This window comes from Balaenoptera borealis (assembly GCF_965194805.1).
Source record: "Balaenoptera borealis genome assembly, chromosome: 6".
Lineage (NCBI taxonomy): Eukaryota > Metazoa > Chordata > Mammalia > Artiodactyla > Balaenopteridae > Balaenoptera > Balaenoptera borealis.
In genome coordinates, this window is record NC_138863.1 from 67,096,314 (window position 1) to 67,120,783 (window position 24,470).

The following is a 24,470-nucleotide window of genomic DNA, read 5'->3' on the forward strand; positions in this document are numbered from 1 at the left end:
ATACCAAAACTGCACTCTCTTAATCACTGTAGCTATTTAATAGCTACAGTCTTGAAATCAGATAGTCTTTTTCAAGACTGTTTTGACTATTCCAGGTCAAATATATTTTAAAAATGTCTAGCTTCATATGAGTTTTAGAATCAGCTTGTCAATTCAGTATGGATAGTTTCTATTGTTATGTCTTCAAATTTATCATCTTTTCTCCTGCAACACTGGATTTGCCATTAATCCCATCCACTGTATTTTTCATCTCAGACATTATAGTTTTCATCTCTAAAAGCTTGATCTGCATCTCTTTTATACCTCCCACATAGTTAACATTTTGAACATACACAATACAGTTATAATAACTGTTTAGAGTCCTAAAGTCCTTGTCTGCTAATTCTAACATCTGTGTCAGATCTTGGTCAATTTTCATAATTTATTCATTTTTGGTTATATATTCCTGATTTTTTTTTTTTTTTTTTTGCATTTCTGACAATCTTCAATTAAATTCCAGACGTCTGAAACTTTACCTTTTGGGGTGCTGGATGTTGTTGTATTCCTATAAAAATTCTCGATCCTTGTTTGGGAGCATAGTTAAATTACTTATAAACAGTTTGATCCTTTCCATCTTCAAACCTTTGAAGATTTGTTAGGTAGAACTTAGAATTTTATCTAAGGCTAATTATTCCCTACTACTAAGTGAAAATCCTTCTGAAAATTCTACCCAATGGCCCATTCATATAGTGTCTTCAAAACCATTGTTACATGTATTTAGTCTGTTTTAGTGGTTGTCTCAGAGGAAGAGCAAATCTGAGCTGTTACTATATCTTGATCAGAAGCAGAAGTCCAAATAACTTTTGTGCATAGTGATTTTTTTCAGATGGATGTTTCCAAATATTTGAAGCATTATTCGAATGTCAGTAAATCCTTGGAATCTTCGTCTTACCGTTGGGCACAGAGCAGTATCATGGTTATAGTTTATTGATTTTATAAGAAAAGCCATAAACAAATTTGGTGATACTTGAAAATCTTATAAAGTATACATCATGCTTGCCATAATTTTTTTTTTTTAAAGAGATTGGAGTTTATTTATATATTTATTTATTTATTTATTTATTTATTTATTTATTTATTTTTGGCTGTTTTGGGTCTTCGTTTCTGTGCGAGGGCTTTCTTTAGTTGCGGCAAGCAGGGGCCACTCTTCAGCGCGGTGCGCGGGCCTCTCACTATCCGGCCTCCCTTGTTGCGGAGCACAGGCTCCAGACGCGCAGGCTCAGTAGTTGTGGTTCACGGGCCTAGTTGCTCCGTGGCATGTGGAATCTTCCCAGACCAGGGCTCGAACCCATGTCCCCTGCATTGTCAGGCAGATTCCCAACCACTGCGCCACCAGGGAAGCCCCCAAAATTTCTATATTTCAAGTATCTAAGAGTTTATTCCAGATCACTACAAATAAAACACATTTGTAAGATAATGAAATAAGATAGCTATTTGCAGGGCAAAGAATTTCTTCATTTCAAAGCTTAAATAAATGTTATAGGAAATAATATACATGTATACATATAGATAGATAGATAATGCATAGTTGTATTTTAAAGCATTGGATTATTCTATTATCATTTATAAAAACACACAAAGCGATGTGCTTGAGGATACTAAACAGACATACAGTACAGGGGTAAGAATGTACTCTGAAATTCAGCCACTTTAGGGAAAATATGGCATCAATTAAAAGAGTATAATCTTTTAAATTTAGCAGTAAAAGTGCACTATGTCTAACAGAAGTTTAAAGAACTTAATTATCTCTATCCTAATTAGGTCAGCTAAAAAAATGTCAGTTCTTTTCTCTTAAAAGTCAGTTATTGGATTACAGTGATCAAATCATGATTTGACTCAGCTTTAGCTTCATACATAAAAAAAATTTAAACTGATTCTAGGGTATCTTATCCCAGTGTTTTAATATTGACTGGGATGGCACAGGACTAAGTTAATTTTACTTCCTTATTGACAATGCAGGTGACAATGACCAATAAATAGCCAGTGTTGAAGGAGAGGAGGGAGTGGAGGCAGGGGGTGGGACTTAGTCCACCCATGAGATCACTGGTGCTCCAGTGTAATGTGAGTCTTGCTAACCACCTTTGACTCTTCAAAAGCTACTATCTAGCTAATGACTTCATGAAGCCTAGCATCATTTCCATTTTTATTTAATAACTGTTGAAGGACCTCCTAGTGCTAGTCATTATTTAGACATGAAAAAAAAATTTCGTATTCAGCTCAGTGGATTCACAAACCAAGTACAACTTTAAAAGACAGAGAGAGAAAAGTCAACAAAGAAAGAAATGTTTTGTCCTATATCATCATAATTGTGCTTGGCATTTAATTTGTGATCTTTAAACGTCTAATAGTGCCCAACATAGCATATTCCATAGCAGTATATATTGGTCCGATAGGAAAAATTTAGGAGTAAGCTTTGGGACAAAATTAGAAATAGTGGCATTTAAGAGATACAATATAATTAGGGGTAGAATTGTAATAAGTATAGTTAATGTCTTGTAGTTTTAAAATGGGATTTTAAAACTGGATCTTATGTTTACAGTGAAGTATAATCACACATAGTCATGTGGTTTTATTTTTTAAGGACACACAGATACAGTAAGTTATAGAGCCTATTTTGAATCACACAGAAATGATATAAGAAAAAGCAAATGTTATTCCCTGTGGAAATATTAGCACATATTTGTTATTTGTTACAAGAGGAATTCAGCAAGCCAGTTGTGAAAGTAACCCTATTAGTCTAAGTAAACAGGACATTGGCCATGTCACAGAGCTGGGTATAAACAGGTATACAGACATGGGAGGTGACAGGAAACATCTGCCTTTGAAAGGGAATTGGCAAATCCCTGGAAGTGGAACAAGTGACAAATTTGAGTTAACGAGTGAGACAGAAAATGTGTTGTGTTGGGAGGTTACCATTGTTGCCTTACAAATCTGTTCTGTTTTGAGTTACTCCAACTGTTACCCACAATAGATAGGGAAATCATGTCTTATGCAAAACAAATTCCGGAAGTGATTTAAATGAACTGAGTTTCAGAATTATGGCAAGGGAATATTACCACCACTTCCACTTCCTTTGATCCTGACGACAAACAAGCCAATAAATGATTAGCACTATGTGTTGTGTGTTTCTGCCTATACAAAATGGAAAGGAGAATTGACTTTATTCGGATAAAAAGAAATATATATATATATATATATATATATATATATATATATTCATTCTTTCAAGGAGTGGTGTATATTATGTATCTCCTATGTATCAAGCACTATGCAACTATATTTAACTTGCTACAGATTAGTACTTCATTTATCCACTATATTTTACACATTTATATTAAACATTCATATTTATAAAGGGCCCTTAATATTTCTCATCTTTCATTACTGATGATATTAAAAGTGATACTGATGATCAAGAATTCAATAAAATAATCTGGTTATCTGATTATATGCAATTAAAGTTTCATTTAAATGTTAGGCACTGTCCTATATCGAGTCTTAGATCTGGGTTTCCATGATGAATATAGTATTCAAAATAAACATTTTATGTGTTGCTTAGCCTAACACACATATTTAGTACTATATGTAATGCTATAGTTCCCATCCCTGGGGTCATGTTAATCTCAGAGAATTTGTATCATAGCACCTTTAGTTTTAAACCTTTTTTAAAATTTTTAGTTGAGATGAGATTCAGAAATGGAAGCTACTTAGGAAGGTTTGCTTCTCAAGAAGGAGGAAACATAAAGCACATGTTTTCAAAGCATTCAGTATGAGTTTTATCTTCTTTTCTAAAATATGTTTCTATTATACAGACCATTCTGACACATAGTTTTTATGAGATCTTAAAAAGTCAAGTCTAATTATGTCTTGTTCTTCCCCCACCCTCACTCAGTGTCTAAGACAACTGACAGCACGATGTCTTTTTTTACCTTAATTCACCAAATATTTACTGAGTCTTTTTTTATGTCAGGAGACAGAAGAGGCAATGTGCACACAGACACACACACACACACACACACACACACACAAATGACAGAATTCCTAACTAGCTTAGAGTCTAAGTGGAGAAGATAGAACAAAATGGTAGCTATATTAGACTTGTTTGTATTCAGTAATGACATATGTAAAGAGTTGAACCAATATTCTCATAATTTAATCATTTATGTTTATAAACAGGAATACACTTAATGAGAACTCAGTTTTGAGTTAATGGTTAGATCAATGCCCATCTAAAACTACTATTCATATAAATAAAAATACAAAACATCTGGCATGCCATGTTTCACCTTAGGCCTCCTGTGTTTCTTTAGTAGGTACAGAAATTCAAAATGCTTACGTATATTTAGTGATGAAATATGAAAAGAAAGTATTTGAAGAAGTACCCATAATCCCTTGAATGATTATTTCAGGTACTTACTGACTGATATGTTAATCATGTTATTATTTATAATAATAATAAATAATATATAAACATTTAAAATTTAAAGTTAAAAGTGCTATCTAATAAATTAATCATGTTAAACTCTGAGATTAATATGACCCCAGGAATGGGAACAACAATACTGAATGTGATTCAAATAAAGGAAGAGGATCAACTAGCCAATACATTCCCACTACTCCCATCTAGAGGTAAAAGAGTAGACACTTTAAATGCTTTGAGTTCACAAAAAAGGAAAAGAAAAAGACTTTTGTCCTAGATTTAGAAGGAAAAAATATCACTAGTTTGTTCACAATCACAAGTGGGAGGAATGAACCTATGGATGGAATTGGAATAGTAATCAGACCAAGAACCACCACTTAGAGAACATTTGCTTTTCAAGTGTAGAAGATATTTTTAAGAGAGCAGTTGTTCCCTGAAATGAAGCTAATCTCAACAGAGTGTTTAAAAAAAGACTCTTCAGAAGATGTGCCAAACCACACTTTTCTAGTCTTCATGCATAAGCTAACATATTGCTTTATACTATTTAAAATTGTCATTATTAAGTAAACTCTCTTGTAGTAAAACACAATGAAATGACCAGAAGACATCATTTTCACGTATAGTTAATAGTCTTAAATAGCAACATTTGTATCACAGTCAACTGTTTTCCGAAGTTGTATGTTCTAAATAATGCCTGGCTTTGTTTAAACAGGCAGTTGCAGCAGCAGCAGCTGCTTCAAGAGATTTCAGTGGAATCGGTGGGTTAGGAGAGCTCTTGGAAAGCTCCTCAGAAGCATCAAAATTAAGCTCGAAAAGTGCTAAGGAGTGGAGGAACCGAAGAAAGAAAAGAAGGCAGAGGGAGCATCTTGAAGGAAACAACAAAGGAGCAGGAAACAGGTTTCCCAAATCTGAATCTGAGGACAGTGTCAAAAGAAGAAGCTTCCTTTTCTCCATGGATGGAAATCGACTGACTAGTGACAAGAAATTCTACTCCCCTCATCAGGTATGGTTTTCTACTAAGTGCTCCAGTTTGTTTTGTCATTGCTGTATTTTGGTATAATTTTTGTAATATCTGATTTAAATGAGGGATGGGGAACTAACATGTAATACAATTATTTAAATTTATACCCTAAATTGTCTTTAAAAGGGACTTTTATTAAACCATTAATAACTTTTATTTTAAGGTAATCAGTTTTAAGCATTGCACTATTTTGAGACCATTTTCTTAATCAGCTTTTTTGGGAGGTAGGGGGAGTGAAAACTGTCTATCAGACTTTTTTCTTCAGGGAGACAGTTTTGTAATCCCTTGTTTACCTTTTCCATTTTGAGACCTCAAATGAACCTACTTTTCTTGCATATGGGTTTCTGCCTTTATTATCTGAGGTTGTGATGCAAGATATGTATGAATTTCGAAAAGAAATGTCTCTGGATTTTTGCTTTTATATTTTTTTTTATTAAATTTATTTTATTTATTTATTTATTTATTTTTGGCTGCATTGGGTCTTTATTGCCACGTGTGGGCTTTCTCTTGTTGCGGCGAGCGAGAGCTGCTCTTCATTATGGCGCGTGGGCTTCTCATTGCAGTGGCTTCTCTTGTTGCGGAGCTCGGGCTCTAGGCACACGGGCTTCAGTAGTTGTGGCATGCGGGCTCAGTAGTTGTGGTGCACCAGCTTAGCTGCTCCGCAGCATGTGGGATCTTCCTGGACCAGGGCTCGAACCCATGTCCCCTGCATTGGCAGGCAGACTCCCAACCACTGTGCCACCAGGGAAGCCCTGCTTTCATCTTTTGATATGAGAACCATACTGTCATGAGCTTCCATTATGCTGATATGGTGTCATGCCTTGATACATTAGAATGAAGTTATGACCTAAACGCTCTCAAAGAGAACTAAATTAAAGAGTCTATTTTAGCTCTGATTTAATGCCAAGTACCCAATTCTTCAGCATATTTTCAAGTCAAAGAGGGAAAATAGTTTCAACTCTTTGTTTATAAGTTTTATCAGTTGCATAATGAAGAGTAAATAGTTATGAAATCTGTGATAAGTACAATTATGGCTTTGAACCCTATCTGGTTACATTAGAATTTCACGGGCTATGAATTATTAACTCTTCTAATTATATTAATCTGGGTCAGAATTATGTCCTAAAGATAATGCTTTGAGAGACACGCTATATAATTAAGTTAAATCAAAAAACTACATCATCCAAGGGGTCTTATAAAGAACAAATATTTTTGAGAAAATGGAGTGATAAGCACAAAATTCAGTATAGTGTTTGGCTCTTGGCTGAGAGGAAAATGCATATGCTAGTTAACAATGGGTGTTTTATAGTTTATACTGAATATGTAAGTAAGAATTTTAAAAAGAAATAAACTCTATATTAATAACTTATAACTTGAATTCTCATATTAGGACAAAATATATATGCACACACAAAAATTTATAAGACAAAAACCATTTCCCTACAGATAATGCCAGTATCAAGAGATCCAACTATTACCTTGCATAGTACAAATATAAAGTATGGTATTACATGAGTATAATACATTTGGGATTAACTTGAAGCTCAATAGGCCAAGTTAATTTCTCAGATTAGATTTTTTGGCTTAAACATCACTCCTGATATTTTAGCATTATTAAGACTATTAGGAGTCATTAAGATTAGGAATATTTGACATTATAGCATAATGATTGAAGGCTTATGTTCATATCTCCACTCCAAATTAGTTCTGTGACCTTGTTCGAGTCACTTGTACTTTGCAAAATTTCTGTAAAATGGGGTAATAATGTCTACCTTAAAGAGCTGTGGGTTCTTAAAGAGTTCTATATATTAAGCAATATATAGAAACCCTATGTGACAAAGAGTAGAGCTCTTATTAAGTTAAAATGGGTCATTGAATTACAAATTAGGGAAACTAAAAATTTTTGAGTAGTTTCAGTTATCACAAATGTATACACATAGTAGTAATAATTACATGAACATATTTAGGTGTTTTGAAAATAGCACTATTTCCATCACTGTTTCATCATATAATGCTCAAATAAAAGCTTGTGGATTAGTTCACTCAGCCAAAAGCTTGTGGATTAGTTCACTCAGCCAATCCACACTGATCACCTACTATGTGGAAGAAATAGTTCTAGAAAAAAATCTCAATGAACAAAACAATATAATTCACTGACCTCATGGAACTTTATACTAAAGGAAGAGATAGACAATAAACAAGATAAGTAAGTTATAGACTATGTCAGAAAGTGATAAGTGCTATGGAAAAAAAAATAAAGTGGGAAAAGGGGATTAGGAACACTAACCGGTGGTAAAAAAAAAAAAATTTAAATAGGGTGGGTTGGGAAGCCCTCACTGTAAAGGAGAAATCTCAGCAAAGATTTCGAGGAGTCAAGGGGAGAGGCTATCTCATCAAAGAGCATTTCAGGCTCACTGAAGAGCAAGTGTAAGGCCCTGATGTGGTAATATGCCCGGAATGTTCAAGAAGCAGCTGGAAGGCCTCTGTTGAGTGAACCACAGAGAGGGAACAGCAAAGGGAAGTTAGCTGAAAGCCAGAGTTTAAATACTAAAAACATAATTGGCATATACATACGTTATATGTAGTTCATTTCATATTTGTAAATAGAGAGATAGCGACATATGTAGATAGGGAGGTAGGTAGATAGGGGGAGAGAGAAAGAGATGATAGGATGATAGATAGATAGATAGATAGATGAAATAGATAGATAGTAGATGTTGCAAAAGAAAAAGAAATAGCCTATTAGCATTGATAGTTACATATCCCAGTAAAGACAGGCAGAGAGCATCACCACAACTCACAAGCAAAAATATACCAGAAGCACTTTACAGTGTCTGGTTGTGTAAACAAGCTCTCTAAAAGGAAAGAGAATCAGTGGAGGTAGTGGGGATAGGAGGCATAAGATGGACATGGCATAATGTTCAACACAAATATATCTTCTAACAATGTTAAGGCCAAGAAGCCATAAATAATGGGTACCCTGTCCTCTACTAACAAAAACTTTAGATGTTATTTTATATTTATTATATTATTTTATTCTTAAATAGATAATACGTGTTCCTAGAAAACATGAAAAAGTACTTAAAGGCATACAATGGAAAGTGAATCCCCTCAAAGATTTTATCTATGTTGTCTGGACATGAGGAGAGTATTTTAAACCAGAAGCTTTATAGCTAGAACCAAGTGTAGTTGTTGACTTATTGAAAACATTGATAAGCTACATATATTTAACTTGAAATGCTATTAAGTGAGTATTTCCAACAAATTCTCACTTCACATGCTTCTACTAGAATATCTTCAAATTCCCTGCATCTTCCATTTTGACATCCCAGTCCACTTCAGGTTCAGTCCCTACATGCAGGATTGTGCCTTACACACCGAAATTCTTCTATTTTCCCTTTTGTTACTGAAAATTAAGAAAAAGGGTTCAGATTTACCTTCTTGGAACAAGGCAAAACAAAATAATAAAGATGCCTGGAATTTATATTTTGGCATGCCTGAGGCAAAGAAAGATGGCCTTTAGGTCCTTAAAGCATAAAAGCTTGTTTTCCATAGAAAAAGGGCTGCCACAGCTGTGGGTATTCCCTCCACTCTGCTGCATCTTCTAGTGTGTTATTTTTGGTTTATTTTCTCTCAATACTATTTTTGCTATCTTCTTTTCTCAGTCTCTGTTGCCTTGAAAGCTGTGCTCACACCCATTATTATACTTTCCAAAGAGTGAATAGAAGTTTCAAATAAACCCAAGGATCTGGAACGCCTTTGAAAACACCCTGACATAAAAACATGCAAATTAAAGGCATGTACCAGATACGTTATGGATGTACACACATACCACATACTCCCAACCAATACTGTGTATACAGATTTTCAGTTTCCAAAGACAGTATTCTAACACAGGTACATTAAGATGATTGTATTGAACCATCCTAGGAATTAGTGTAAGACAAAGTTGGTATTCTTCTGAGTGTAGGGTGAGGTCCACCTACATTAGAATTACCTAGAATGTATGTTGAATACTCAGATTCCAGAGTCCTACCCCCTGCTTACTGAATCCCAATTCCAAAAAGCTGGGACCTAAAAAAACACACTAAGGTTTCAAATATGAGTCTGAACATACAAATATTATATTGATAATTTAAATTGAGTCTGAAGAGATTAAAAACATTACCATTCCTTATTACTGAGGGCTGAATTAATGTCTTCACAATGTCTAATTTCTTGATCACTTTGATGACTGGAAAATCAGCCTAACTACCGTCTGACATTGGGTAAACAAACCTGCTGCATGAACTATCACATACACACAGTCTTAGGCTGGATAAGCTGGGCAGTCAATAATTCCTGTGACTGTTTCTAACCAAATCCAAAGCAATAGCACATTTCTCAATGAATAGTATCTTTCCAGAACATCACTGAGACACAGGGCAAAAAGATTATTCTAGTGCTTTGCAGGCAGGGAAAAGCCATAAAAATAAAACTAAAAATGGAGCCTAAGAAAATCAGCATGACCTAATTAGGCAGAGGGACCAAAAATAAATTTGAGGGGGTCTGCCTTTCTTACGTTTTTTTCCACTAGAATTATTTTCTTTGGTTTTACACCGAAGCTTGGAGGAAGAAAGGGAAAGTCCAGGCATGTTTCCTGCTGGCATATGGATATGTATGCATATGTATGTGTATGTATGTATATATGTTACCCTGGCTATGCAGAGAGATAGAACAGGCCATGAGAAACCGCTGGGGGTGGGAGGGGAATATTGGAAATGTCATTGTTAATGAGGAAGGTAGCAAACAAAGATTCTGCAGGAGAATAGAGATGTTTTTGAAAACTCACCAAGGCTAAAGTAAACACAGAATTATTTGGTGCTGCTGATTTAAAGTCCATTGAAAAAGTGAAAGAAGGGGCTTCATGCTAAATCCTCATTTTCCAGTACCAGAAACTGTTTGCTTGATTTATTCACAAACAAATATAGTTTTAAAAGTTTCTGAATCATCCAGTTCCTTTTAATAAAATTAAATTGAGATTAGAAGGATAAGCTGTCTTCTACATCACCCTTATTGGTAAAGTCATGTATAAATGTGTTACTTTTTTAAGGCAGTGTTAAATTTTAAGTAAGAATAGTAATTTATACAGCAATTTAGGCATTCTCTCTGTTGTGTTTGCTATGACATATATTCTCTCCAAACAGGTGAATCATTAGTAGCCATTTGGGAAACTGTTAGCAAATTTAGAAGATAGCATCATAGGTTACGTTTTGTGACTTTTATGCCCATGTGGATAGAGACAAGCAAGTCCAGAAAAAAAAGAGTAATTTCCTTTTAGAACTCAAAATTGGAGAATGGAGAGATAATGGTTTTGTTTTTAAATCATTATCCAAAAGTAACATATTTGGTACAAATATTTTAAATTTAAGCCAACAGTCTCACTTGAACCATAACTTGTTTTCCAAATTGTGTGCCCTTTCAGACCATAGCATTTAGGAGTGAAAGCCACCTACCAAAAAGAATCATTTGTCCTCTCCAGCATCAGGTTCTGCTCCTAGAACATTACAGTAACAAAATCCACCTCACAGTACTAGAGTGAAGATTAAAGGAAGTGGTCATGCACTTAGTAAATTGCATATCAGAATTCTTAATCAGAAAAACTACTCTTTTATACTTAAATTTGCATTGTGGTCTTTAGTAAAAATATCAAAACATATGTGTTCTCTGTAAACTTGATTACCTGTGTTTAAGAGCAAGACTATTCGAACCCAAAAGCAAATAGATTCTGTAATATTAAGACTTTTATTATATAGTTGTGTCCCCCATCCCAATTCTTTTCTTCCTTGCTCTCTCCTCAGTCTCTATTAAGTATCCGTGGCTCCCTGTTTTCCCCACGACGCAATAGCAAAACAAGTATTTTCAGCTTCAGAGGTCGGGCAAAGGATATTGGTTCTGAAAATGACTTTGCTGATGATGAACACAGTACATTTGAAGACAGCGAGAGCAGGAGAGACTCACTGTTTGTGCCACACAGACACGGAGAGCGACGCAACAGTAACGTTAGTCAGGCCAGTATGTCATCCAGGATGGTGCCAGGGCTTCCAGCAAATGGGAAGATGCACAGCACTGTGGATTGCAATGGTGTGGTTTCCTTGGTGGGTGGACCATCAGCTCTAACCTCACCTACTGGACAACTTCCGCCAGAGGTGATAATAGATAATAAATTAGCTCTACTGACATTATACACCAATTTAAAATAACCAAGGCCTGGGCATTTTAGCCTGTTATACCATCCTGCTTCCCCAAAATCAAAGTCCTTAAAAATAATATATGATTTATTGAATGGAAAACAATAGGATCTTTAGAACCAACTGAATTGTGTGGGACCATTAACTTTGAAATGCTTTAGGTTAAAAGAGCCCAGTTTTTAGAGACTGGGATGAAACTCGTATCTGCAAATTCAGTAGACCTACCAGCACAAAATAATGGGCACTTTGACAACCAATTTGCTATTATAGATGTTTGTCGACCCAGAATTGTATAATAATCTATTCATATTCTGGAAATTTCATATACTTAAAATTAAATATTGTAATGACCAATATATTGATAATGGGCACTTTTCATACAACTGTCAATATTACAGTGACTCTAAAATGTTTTGATGTCTATTAAATGACTCTAAAGTGTTTTGATTTCTTATAGGATGGCATATAGAAATAATTAAAGAAATCTCAGGAAAGCACACACATTTCATTGTACATCTGTGTTTGTGCATGGAAAAAAATTGGCCCATATATGTCAATATTTTCAATATAGCCTCAAAGATAATAATTCAGCCTTAAGACTATATAATACTATTATTTGTTTTGGGGGAAGATTGATCTGATTATTAATCATTGAGATAAGTTAAAATACCTTGCATTTGAATGAAATGGAATAATATATGACTTTGGCAGGCTTATGAAAATTTTCCCTGAAAATTCCAACAGGTAAACTAAAATATTTCTGCAACATAACTGCCTTATATAATTGCATCCAACTGGTAAATTCTTGTTTTAACCCTTCAGGGTATCACCTGTGATTGTTTTAAGTATTTATAACTAAATAACAAATTTAGTATTTTACTATTACTTGAAAACTGTTACTTGGGAAAACTGCATGTAGCATGCCTTTCCATAGAAATGCTATGTTGTGTTGTATTATTCATTGAAAAGTGTGGTTTGAGCCAGCAGTGTTTGGTTTGCAGGGTACCACCACTGAAACAGAAATCAGAAAGAGAAGGCTAAGTTCTTACCAGATTTCAATGGAGATGCTAGAGGATTCCTCCGGAAGACAAAGAGCCATGAGCATAGCCAGCATCCTGACTAACACAATGGAGGGTAAGAAGAAGGTCATGGGATAGTCAGCTTCCTATGATTATATACTTTATGCAACTATTACTTATTCCCATAGAATTACGCAAGTCAGTTACCCAAGATCAAAACTGTATAATAGACCTAAGTAGATAATATATGGAATACACTATTATCACATTGATTACAAAAATTAATATTGTCCTTATTTCTTTTTGATTCTGGTTCTCATCTGAAGAGTGATATTTCACCACTTGATACCTCATCAGTGAGGATTTATCCTTATGTTATATTATCCTTAAGCAATTAGAGTAAAAACTTGCCTTTTTAAGTTTTGGTGTGTAGAAGCACAAGGAAACATCTCTTTCAAGCTTCAATCTGTTGTCCAGGCATGGAGGTAGTGATGGGTTGGGGAGGCATATGAGTTGGAGAAATCAAAACCTGTGCTCCACTTCGACAGGGACACTAAAAAAAGATTTTTTCCTCCATCTTCCAAATACACAGAAACCATTACGTTCCTCCAATGAACAGCTGACACAAATATTTGTTGATTTTGATACACAGGAATGGGCAGCAACTATTACTTCCTTGTTCATTCATTAAGTCCCCATTTCTTCAAGTTTGGAGGAATATTATATTAGTACTGCTATTTTATAAATCATTTATAAGTCATATCTAATATGAATTCTTTAGAAAACTTCAATTACATTTTGTATCTTATCCCACTGGTGTACTGGATATACAAATGGGCATATAATAATTATAATAGGTTTCACCCATTAAATTACTAGTGCCTTTTTAATATATTAAGCTAAAATTCTGAAAAATATGAGTAAATATGAATAACAGAACTAGATTTGGGTCTAAATCTATATTAAAAAGAAGGACATACTACATTCTCAGTGTGTGGAAGATCAGTGCTGATGTGGAGACAGAGAGAGGAAAGAATGGGTCACACATATTAATAAGGATCACAGCTTTAGACAGTATTCTTAAAAAGGTCTTTCAAAAGAAACAATAATTGTTTGATATATTTAATAGTTCTATAAAGCTTACTTTAAAATTCTGTTTTGATGAAGAAAATATAGCAATTTAATGACCCATTACCTATTTAATAGGTAATTAAGTTAGTTTGACACAAAATATTAAATTCAAAGAATTTATTTTCTGTTTAATTAAAGGAGAAAGTCTATTTACTTGACATTTTTAATGAATATATTGTGAAAATATTTAATGGGATTGTCTTCTCAAGTTTGTTAAACTAATATGAACTTCCAACCCCAAGCAGAAGCATCAATTTTATCAAATAATGTATAATCTACAACAACAATAATTTGTTTTTATTGTTATTTACTACTCTTACTCTTTATTGTTCCTCCAGAGCTTGAAGAATCTAGGCAGAAATGTCCACCATGCTGGTATAGATTTGCCAATGTGTTCTTGATCTGGGACTGCTGTGATCCGTGGTTAAAAGTAAAGCATCTTGTGAATTTAATTGTTATGGATCCATTTGTTGATCTTGCCATCACTATTTGCATTGTCTTAAATACCCTCTTCATGGCCATGGAGCACTACCCAATGACTGGTCAATTCAGTAGTGTGTTGACTGTAGGAAACCTGGTGAGTTCATCTGATGTTTACTTATTTACTTTGTCAGGGATGGGGCAGATAGACCAAAGAAGAAATCCATTTGTGCTGTGTGGAACCCCCAAATTATACCCTCTTTCTTCACAGGAAGAAATATCTAAAGGAATATTGAAGGTATTCTCAGTGATAAGGTCTAGAATTCTGGTATAAATGCTGACTATTGAGACCAACATCTGTGCTGACTGATCATGGTGTCTTACCCTTTGTAAACTTGTTAAAATCTTTACTGTCATTCTTGCTGGAATTATAGGTCCAGAGAAACAATGACGTCTAATTCTGGCTCCACAAGCATGCAGTTTTAGCACACATAGCTTCTGAAGAAATCATGTTCTTTGAAGGGAATACATAAGGATTGATTTCTGTGCAAAAGAGGGCATAGTTGTTTCAAATTGAACTTCTTAATAAAATGCTTCAGTAGAATTCACAGAAGAGAAGAAATAGTTGATAAAAATGCATTTGTAATTTAGCCACATTTTTGGTTCAAGTTACTTGGGCAGACATCTGTGTATGTGTATGCTGACATGTACATTTCCTCCTAAATGTACATGAAGAATCTGAAATGGATGAACAAGTAAGAAAAGAATTTACATAGTTTATTAATCAAGACCTTCTTTTTTGGCACAAGACAGAAACAGAACTCAAACTAGCTTAAGAGGAAAGTAAAAAGACTGACTCATGGAATGGAAAGAAAAAGATGAACTACCAAACCATATGAAGGGTAATTTTGCAATTGGGCTTCAGGATATCCTTTAACCAAGGGACTGGATATAGCCCAAACATTCATTGCATCTTTTATTTATTTATTTATTTTTGGCTGTGTTGGGTCTTCGTTTCTGTGCGAGGGCTTTCTCTAGTTGCGGCAAGCGGGGGCCACTCCTCATCGCGGTGCGCGGGCCTCTCACTATCGTGGCCTCTCTTGTTGCGGAGCACAGGCTCCAGACGCGCAGGCTCAGTAATTGTGGCTCACAGGCCTAGTTGCTCCGCAGCATGTGGGATCTTCCCAGACCAGGGCTCGAACCCGTGTCCCCTGCATTAGCAGGCAGATTCTCAACCACTGCGCCACCAGGGAAGCCCTCATTGCATCTTTTGTCTGTAGGTCAGCAACATGATCAGCCATAGCTCACTGGTTTTACATCATGTAACCTCTGCACTGGAAAAAGACTGGATCTCTTTTTCAGTTCCAGCTCAGACTCTCGTGATAGGACTCTATTCGGCATAACCTGGGTCAGATGCTCACCTGTGGTTTCATCAACATGGGCGAGGGTGGAGTCATGTGAAAATGGCAGTCCTTAGGAATTACACAGGTGGAGGAACTATTCCCAACAGAAAGAAGAAAGCGAATACTGGGCAGACAGTTGCATAAATGTCTACTCCAATAAGAGAACTCAACTTCACTGCATTATAGAACACCCACCGGATTCTTGACACTTTCTTCGTCTTTGACACCTGTGATACTGATTTTTTGGTCTAATTTCTCCTTCATAGGAAGGAGATGATTTCTCCTTCATCTTTCCAATCACTCTATCTCTGCTTCCTTGTCTGGACTTCTCTTCTTTTGCCTATTAAGGCTATGTTTTTCACTCAATATTAATATGTACTCAACAACTCTAGGTATTATCTACAATTATGGTGTAAGTTGTGTTCCATTCCTGTATTTCCAACAGTTACGGATCATTGCTCCAGGATAACTTTAAACACAGTATGTGACATCTGAAATATCATCTTTCTCACAATTTACTGAAAGCCCTAAAAATCTCAATTTAGTCTTGTATTACCTCTAGTAGTAGCCTTCCAACTTCAAAGAGCCTTCCAGCTTCAAAGATAGCCATTTGACTTACTTTCTCTTTATTTCTTATATATTTATACAATTTTATATGAAGACCCATTATTTCTTTTTTTCAAGGTATCAACTTTTTCACTCCTATAACTACTATTAAAATCATATTTCTAGTACTCTGCACTCAGTATGCTTTCATCTTGCTAAAGTATCTATTGCCTATATTTGTGGTTCAACACTCTTACCTGGTTTTCAAAACTCCCTATCTGATTCCATCCTTCCTATACCAGCTTATTTTCCTTTGGTTCCTAACCAACCACCACCAGCCTTATCAGAACAGCCTTGTCACTATAACACACAAATGTTTATATGCTTACATATGGGATAGTATTTCACTGTTCTCTACCTTCACATTTAAAGTATTCCAACTCAAATCACTTCATCTCAATTCTTCATATTCTTCAAGGTCCAACTGAAGCCTCATCTCCTCTAATATGATACTCAGCCCATATCAAACACACTTTTTCTTAATTCCTAATGCATTTGTGAATAGAACATGGTTGAATATTAAACAAAATCTACTATAAATTACTCCATTGCAGAGCTCACATCCCATTTTTCTTTTGTGTCTTGCAGAGTGTTTACATGGTTGTAGCTCGATAAATAACCAACTGGTTGTTTCCTACCCAAAAAGGCATCATGCAGCATCTTTTCATAAAAGAACATGGGTTTGGAGTCAGGTGGAACTGGGTTTGACCTTACTAATAATGAAGCATCTGGACAAGTCTGATAAAAAATCTGAGTCTTTGTTTTCTATTATTGAAATGGATATAATAATACTCATCTCCCAGAGTTGTTGTGAAGGTCTAATGAGATAATGTGAAAACACGTAGCACTGTGCCTGGCATCTAGCGTGTGCTCAATAAACAATTTCCTTCCTCTTCTGTATGCTATTAACCTTTCTTTGAAATACTGACGGAAAATAGTTCTGCTCTAGCTGCTGTATTTTTCCCAGGATATTAGACAGTTAGGGAAGTTGAACAGTTAGGGAAAATTTTGGAAATTTGTCAGAGTGAAGCAGGAAACTGAGGTTTTATAGAATTTCAATGTTGAAGCAACTGAGTATGGAGGGACAGGATAAGAGACATTGGATTATAGGACAATCAAATGGAAAAGCACTAGACTAAAGCACCAAATCTGGGTCCAAATCCAGTTGTCCATGCTAAATATCTGGGTGGTCTTTAAAAAGTCACAAGTATTTCCTTCTCATGAGCACAGTGTGTTGGACTAGATGTCCCTCATTCTAAAATCTGTAACTTTGAGTAGTGATGGAGATAATGAAGTAGGGAAGTGGGTTTCTACCACTGGTTGACTGTTTGTGGTAGAACCATGCATAAGCTGAGCTTAGTGTTGGGAAAACAAGACTCTTGAAGACAGAGTGTAGATGACAAAGAACAGACTTAACTATTTCTAACCTTAGGAATAAGAGAATGTGTAAACTGACTGTTACTATTGGCTAAAAGCTCATTATTATTAGTAGTAATAATGTTGTATATCTGTAAAGTATTTCATAGTTTTGCATATCTTATTTTATACCCATAACAAGCTTTATAATAAATATTTATATATGAAAAATTATATATATATATATATATAGATATAGATATATATATATACACACACACATAGAGAAAAAGAGAGAATATGTTCCTTATAGCATGGGTACTTAGCTGAATTTGGATTTATATTATACTCCATAGATGGATGTTACATTGCATATTTTGTGGGGAGTTTACAGTTTGCTCATTAAAATAAATTTAAAATTTCTATGGACTAGTTTATTACTACTCAAATGACTGCATACTGCCTTACAAATAAGGACATCGAGTTTTTTGGCTGAACTGATAACAAAAGAATGTTCCATAAAAGAGTTGTGGAACTTCCAGTCTTTACTTAGATCAATGTGCCTTTTTGTTTCCTCTTTCTGGAGCATATAAAAATTACATCACTTCCTGTTGATTGGATTGATCAGATTTGAGTATCAAGAGACCTCAAATCTCTATTGAGTTTCTCTAAGATGCTCTGTTTTGCTTTTGTTTTTAAATTTTGTTTTAACCATTATAAAACCCATGCACTCATCTTAGGGATTCTATAAGCAAGGAATCTTCCATCAATCATAGTAGGTTAGATAACCTCTTCATCATACAAACATTTCCAACTAACCTGTAACTTTTTCTTCAGGGAATAGCGATAGAGATCTGTAGCTCCTACACTAATTATTTTTCTTACTATAACTCTCCTAACCAGTGATTAGAAGTCCATGATATCCCTTTATTCTGCTAGACCTAGATGGGAACTTAGAAAATGGTACCTGTTCTAAAAATCTTACAGGCTATTTGCAAATAAAAGTCTAAAGAAACATAATTAGCAAAATTATTTTAATTAAATGGTGTGGTGTAGGATATGAATTCAAAATCTCAGGAAAGGGGCATGATAACTTTTTGAAGGAAAAAAATGGCTCATTTATTGAAAGATAAAACCCATGGGAGCCAAATTCTAGACCTCACCTATGGAGCCTCTCGCATCAATGAAGAAGTGCTATTTGGCCATCTAACTCCTCTCCTAGTGTAATATAAAACTGCCTTCTCGCCTCTTTCTAACAACTACTAATAAAGCTCTTGTGTAAAAATAATTGTGTGTACACTACAGTTTGTAATAAAATTTGCTAAGCAATATAATACTGATAGAAATCCAAGAATGTTAAACACAGACCTGATGAATCATCTCACTATCCTCATTTGACAGATAAGATAAAAGAAAATCATAAATGTTAAATGATGTCCCACCATTTTTCTTTAAATATACTTCAATTTCATCCTCTAAAAAAGAATCAACAACAACAACAAATATTTAAAGATACAAATCCAAAAGGCATGGGGATGATAAAACTAAAACCATTAAAACAAGAAGCTAATAGTAATGGAGTGAACGGCGGCTACAGTTATGTCAAATTCACTACAAAAGAGTGGAATGTCAGTCTGGACAATAAGAGGTTCTGTGGAGCAAACTGATCAATATTCAAACTTGAGCCTTTAGAACTAACATTTCTATCTTTTTAATGTATGTACCAACAGAACTTTCCTCTCTAAGTAAATACTCAGTAAGGAAACTTTCTTATCCCTGAACTGAGACTTTAAGCCCTAACATCTGATCATCCAAGCCCAGTGTGCCCCAAAACAAAATGCTCGAAATTTGTTTACTCTTGGTCCAGACTCCCAGGCTGATTCTCATCCCCATCTTTAGCACTTACACTTTTGCTGACTGTCCTGTGTCATCACATACAATAGGTTAGAAACTTTTCACTGAACTTATCTCCTCATTAAAGAAGTTGGCTTAGGAAGCCTATAGGTGTATTGCCCATTAGAAATTTATCAGCCTAAATGAATTAGGTTTATGCAATCTCAGTTTGTATATCCTAATTAGTACTGCATTTTCAAAGCCTAGTACAACGTCTAGTAAGTACTCAGCAATTTTTTATTAATGAATGAATGGCTACAGAAACATATAATCCAAAATTTCAAAAAACAAAAATCTTCTTCAGAAGACAAGATATATTATAATTAGGCTAAGTCCAAACAATAAACATTCAGTATGTTTTTATTAATTGTCTTAGTCTTAAAAATTCTTCATGATAAAGAAATTCAAAGGTAGCAGAATGTATGTTTATAAACCATACACGGATTTATGTACATAACCATATACATATCCAGGGGTTGCAGTTGTCTGTGTTCTTAGCATTTTTTGATGGAGTTTTAAAATTTTATAAACATAAGCATCATGATCAATAGCCTTAGTTGACCTTTGCTAGAATGAGAAAGATTTTTTCAAAACTCTTAATCACTGACAATGCTAAACTAGACTAAAATGTACCTAAAACAATCCCAATGATTTTTAGGGCCTAAATTGAAAGCATTTAAAGAGATAAATAGCTATGACATTAAACTGCAAATTGAAATTAAAATGTTATTTTTAAAGAGAATTTCATGCTGGGATTAAATTTTAGATGAAAGAATGTAAGTTTAAGGTATGGGTATTTAAAATGCAGGACATCATCTAGTCATTTCAGAATATCTGAAAAGTTCACCTTATGATTTTCTGTAGGAAGAGATATTTGTAGATCATTTACCTGGATTGTTTCTAACTCAATTTAACTAATATATTTCTATAATCAGGCTGTTTATTTCAAATAGTAGCTGTTCCTAAAACTTTATATAAGAAATAAAATTCATATAAATCAGAACTTATTTTACATTCATCAGGGAAAAAATACCCCAGGATAAGTCCTTCTATAAATGAAAAAAATCACTTTTTAATGTGCATTCCAGCATATCTGGATTTTCATGTACTAAGCTTGCTTGAATTACATTTTACTTCTATTTGAGTGAATGAATGATGAACTGAAGTTAAGCTATTTTTTCTGGTATGAGTATTTCCCTTAGGTCTTTCTGTGATTGGGAAAATGAGATGTTAGCTGCAATTACACTTTGTAAGAGTAGAACAAGATTTCCTTTAATTAATATGATATTTTATTTTGACAAAGTTTATTTTATTTTGACAAAGTTCCTTAAAGGTAAAGGCTCATTTACCTTGGTAAGTGGTAAGCTTGACTTTATAGTCATAACATGCAGCTTTTACCTATAGTTAATTAATATAATTGCTTTCAAAGATTTTTCGCAAGAGTAATTTCATAGCTCTTCATGTCCTTGGGCATCTTAGCCTGTGGTTTTGAATTAAAAAAAAAACCATTTTCAAATAGACATTCATCTAGCCACTCAAATAATTTATTAAGCCTAATTGTGGGTGTATGCATACTGAGAATGTTCTCCTGATGCTTTCAATTAAATCTGCAGTTCCTAGCTCTGCTTATCCATTAACCTTAATTCTGAGGCATAAATCCAGAGATAATTATTATAAAACATTTGTGGCAAACTCACTCTTATTTCAGGAATGTTTATAAAATTATAGAAATAAGATGGTGTCCCTTAAAAAATAATAAAAATCAAGAACAAAATATGGTTTTTACCAACTTGAAGTAATTTTTGAGTGACTTCCAATAATACATAAATTGTTCTTAATGCAATACTTAAAAAAAATTGGTTATGATTATGGTAGAAGCATAGGGTACCAAAAAGGGCAATAATTCAGTAGCTATTATTTAGTATCAGATTTCAAATGTGGACAATGAAATGTTTTCCAATCAGCATTGTCTTGGAAATCTAGCAGATTCATTAACTAACACAAATCCACTTAAAATATTCCCCTGAAAAAAAATACTAAACTTGTATATCCATTTGTCACATTTCTTCACTTTAAATTTTAGATATTTTTACTCATAACTATTTAACCTTCCTTACAAATTCTTAGAGTGTCAAAACTTTTTCAATGCTTGTGAAGTACTGATCTCTATTTTACTTTAGGTCTTCACTGGAATCTTCACAGCAGAAATGGTCCTCAAGATCATTGCCATGGATCCATATTATTATTTCCAAGAGGGCTGGAATATCTTTGATGGAATTATTGTCAGCCTTAGTTTAATGGAACTTGGCCTGGCAAATGTGGAGGGACTGTCTGTACTGAGATCGTTCAGACTGGTATCTGCATAGACTATGTTTATATTCTATCTTTCATTGGCAAAATACTTATTTCAAAAATGAATCAATGTGTATAGTTTTTTACCTCTAATGATATTTTAAACTTAAACCAATATGTGTGATATTCTAAGAAAATATATAAATGTTCTCTTTAAAGCTGAGTGTGACTGTTTATCAAGAATGATGAAAAATGGTTGAAACACTTCATAATAATTAACTATGTAAGGCACATTTAAAAACACACATGTGCTTCTAAAATTATGTTTTAAATTCATTAAAAAAATTTTTTTGCTTTAAAGTCTATAAAGAAATATAAATAAAAACTTTACACCCAATTAATCTTATCTTTTTATCAACCTTACTTATATTAGTAGTAACTACTTTAAAGGAATATGTGGGAAAATATTTGATCCCATTAGCACTTCAGACAATGGTATAACAAATTTTTTTGAATTTAGCAAAAAAAATTATTTAAAAATATGCAAAATTTTATTGGAAATTAAGTAAAATGTGTATTTTTCAAATTGAAAAGCTTTTCCTTAAGTTTATCAAATTAGTTTATTTTACTTTTATATTATAAATGTCCATTAAAAATATATAACTCATACTTTTAATATTTCTTTTTACTCTCTAAAATACAGTTGGAGGTGACATTAGCTTGCTAAATTCACAAATGTCTGTAATCAAAGTATTAATTTGTTTTCCTGGATATATCTGTTGATGAATCAGAAATGTTTTATCATTTCTAAAATATTTTCCCTCTCTTATATTGCATTTAAATGATATTATGATTTGATTTACAATTCCAGTATTAGTAACACTTTTTTCTGGATTTGAATTTTAGTACAGTTTGAGATTTTATATTCCTCAGAGGTGGGACTACAATATAGTATCATACTGATAAAATGATGTCTAACTAACTTTTTAAATTATATTGTGACTACTACTAAGAGTATATTTTCACTTGATTACAGCTTCGAGTTTTCAAGCTGGCAAAATCCTGGCCCACCCTGAATATGCTAATTAAGATCATTGGCAATTCAGTGGGGGCTCTAGGTAACCTCACCTTGGTGTTGGCCATCATCGTCTTCATTTTTGCCGTGGTCGGCATGCAGCTCTTTGGTAAGAGCTACAAAGAATGTGTCTGCAAGATCTCTAGTGACTGTCAGCTCCCACGCTGGCACATGAATGACTTCTTCCACTCCTTCCTGATTGTGTTCCGAGTGCTGTGTGGAGAGTGGATAGAGACCATGTGGGACTGCATGGAGGTCGCCGGTCAAGCCATGTGCCTTATTGTTTTCATGTTGGTCATGGTCATTGGAAACCTTGTGGTACGTATGTATTACAAACGCTTATAATTAAGAACAAGATCAGACAGTGGCTAAGAAGGTGGCCTGATGCAGCAGACACATCTGGTTTTATCATCAACAACCTAGACTCAAATCCCAGCACTAGCACTCTGTGCATGGGCAAGTTGCTTAACTTCTCTCAGCCTAAAATTCCCCGACTATGAAACTGGAATAACAAAACTGAAATTTTATGGTTTATGTTAGGATTACATGAGGTATACCTGTGACAGTCCAGGGACAAAAATATTAGTTTTTAGTTTTCCTTCTTCAAAAAAAATGTTTTTATCAAGATTAACTTTGTCCTAATATTATTTTTTATGGCCTGAATTATTTTTTATTCTATTATTATTTTGATGAGATAATGATCTCCAGTAATTCTAAACAAAAAAGACTATTGAAACTGTTCTTTACACATAGATAGTTCATATTGTTTGCTTACTCAGAGGCATAAGTTGCATATTACCAAATTTTGAAGGCAAATTTCAATGAAATAGTGCATTATATTTTAGCTATGTATTGTAATTATCCAAACAACTTGGAAATATATTCTTCCCTGAATTTGCTTTATTAAAGGAAAATAAATTATTGCGGTTTAAGTTATGCACATGTATAAACACTGACCAGATATAAAAGACTTACTTTTAGCTCTGACTTAAAAGCACTAATATAGAAGCACAATTTGTATGTTTATGTGTTTTAATGCTTACATTTTTCAATCATGTGTGGTCAGAGTGTTTCTTTACGCTATCATACTGAACCTTTCCTTTGAGAAGTACATTTCAAATGAGATTGCTTAAAAGAATGTTTGTGGGATATCTGTGGACATGCAATTTTTTTCAGAATAGTAAATAAGGAAGCTCTAGATTCTGAACAAATCTGATATAAAAATAAGGCAACAAACTGGGGTTCTGGCTTAGCATGAGTCTTCCTACCATGTAACATTTTTTGAAACTCAGTAACTACATTTCAAGCTAAAAATATTCCTATAAATAAATTTTCTTTTGCATCAGCTATAATGAATTCTTCTATTATTCATATTTTATCAGTTAATTGGGTAATATTTTCCCCATGTATCCAAATGATACTCTGAGATTTCTTCATATTTTCTGCAAAAAAAAAAAAAAAAAAGGAAAAAGAAAAGTAATTTACATTATATGGGTCCAGCCTAAACCCTGGAATAATTTTAGACTTCTCTCCATCTGTTGAACTATTTGGACACATATATTTCA

The 24,470-nt window shown here is 34.0% G+C and overlaps 1 protein-coding gene across 17 annotated transcripts in view; it reads left to right on the top strand.

The window, feature by feature from the left end:
• Nucleotides 1-24,470, top strand: part of LOC309630239 (sodium channel protein type 3 subunit alpha) — a 117,612-nt gene that overhangs the window by 54,233 nt on the left and 38,909 nt on the right. For 14 of the 17 annotated variants that reach the window (XM_082395204.1, XM_082395206.1, XM_082395193.1 and 11 more), the window contains 6 exons: nt 5,172-5,462; nt 11,321-11,668; nt 12,712-12,844; nt 14,199-14,437; nt 21,719-21,892; nt 22,867-23,223. In XM_082395204.1, coding sequence (XP_082251330.1) covers nt 5,172-5,462; nt 11,321-11,668; nt 12,712-12,844; nt 14,199-14,437; nt 21,719-21,892; nt 22,867-23,223 — 1,542 coding nt within the window. The remainder of the gene's footprint in view (nt 1-5,171; nt 5,463-11,320; nt 11,669-12,711; nt 12,845-14,198; nt 14,438-21,718; nt 21,893-22,866; nt 23,224-24,470) is intronic. The other 3 variants (XM_082395194.1, XM_082395195.1, XM_082395208.1) reach the window with 2 other exon arrangements.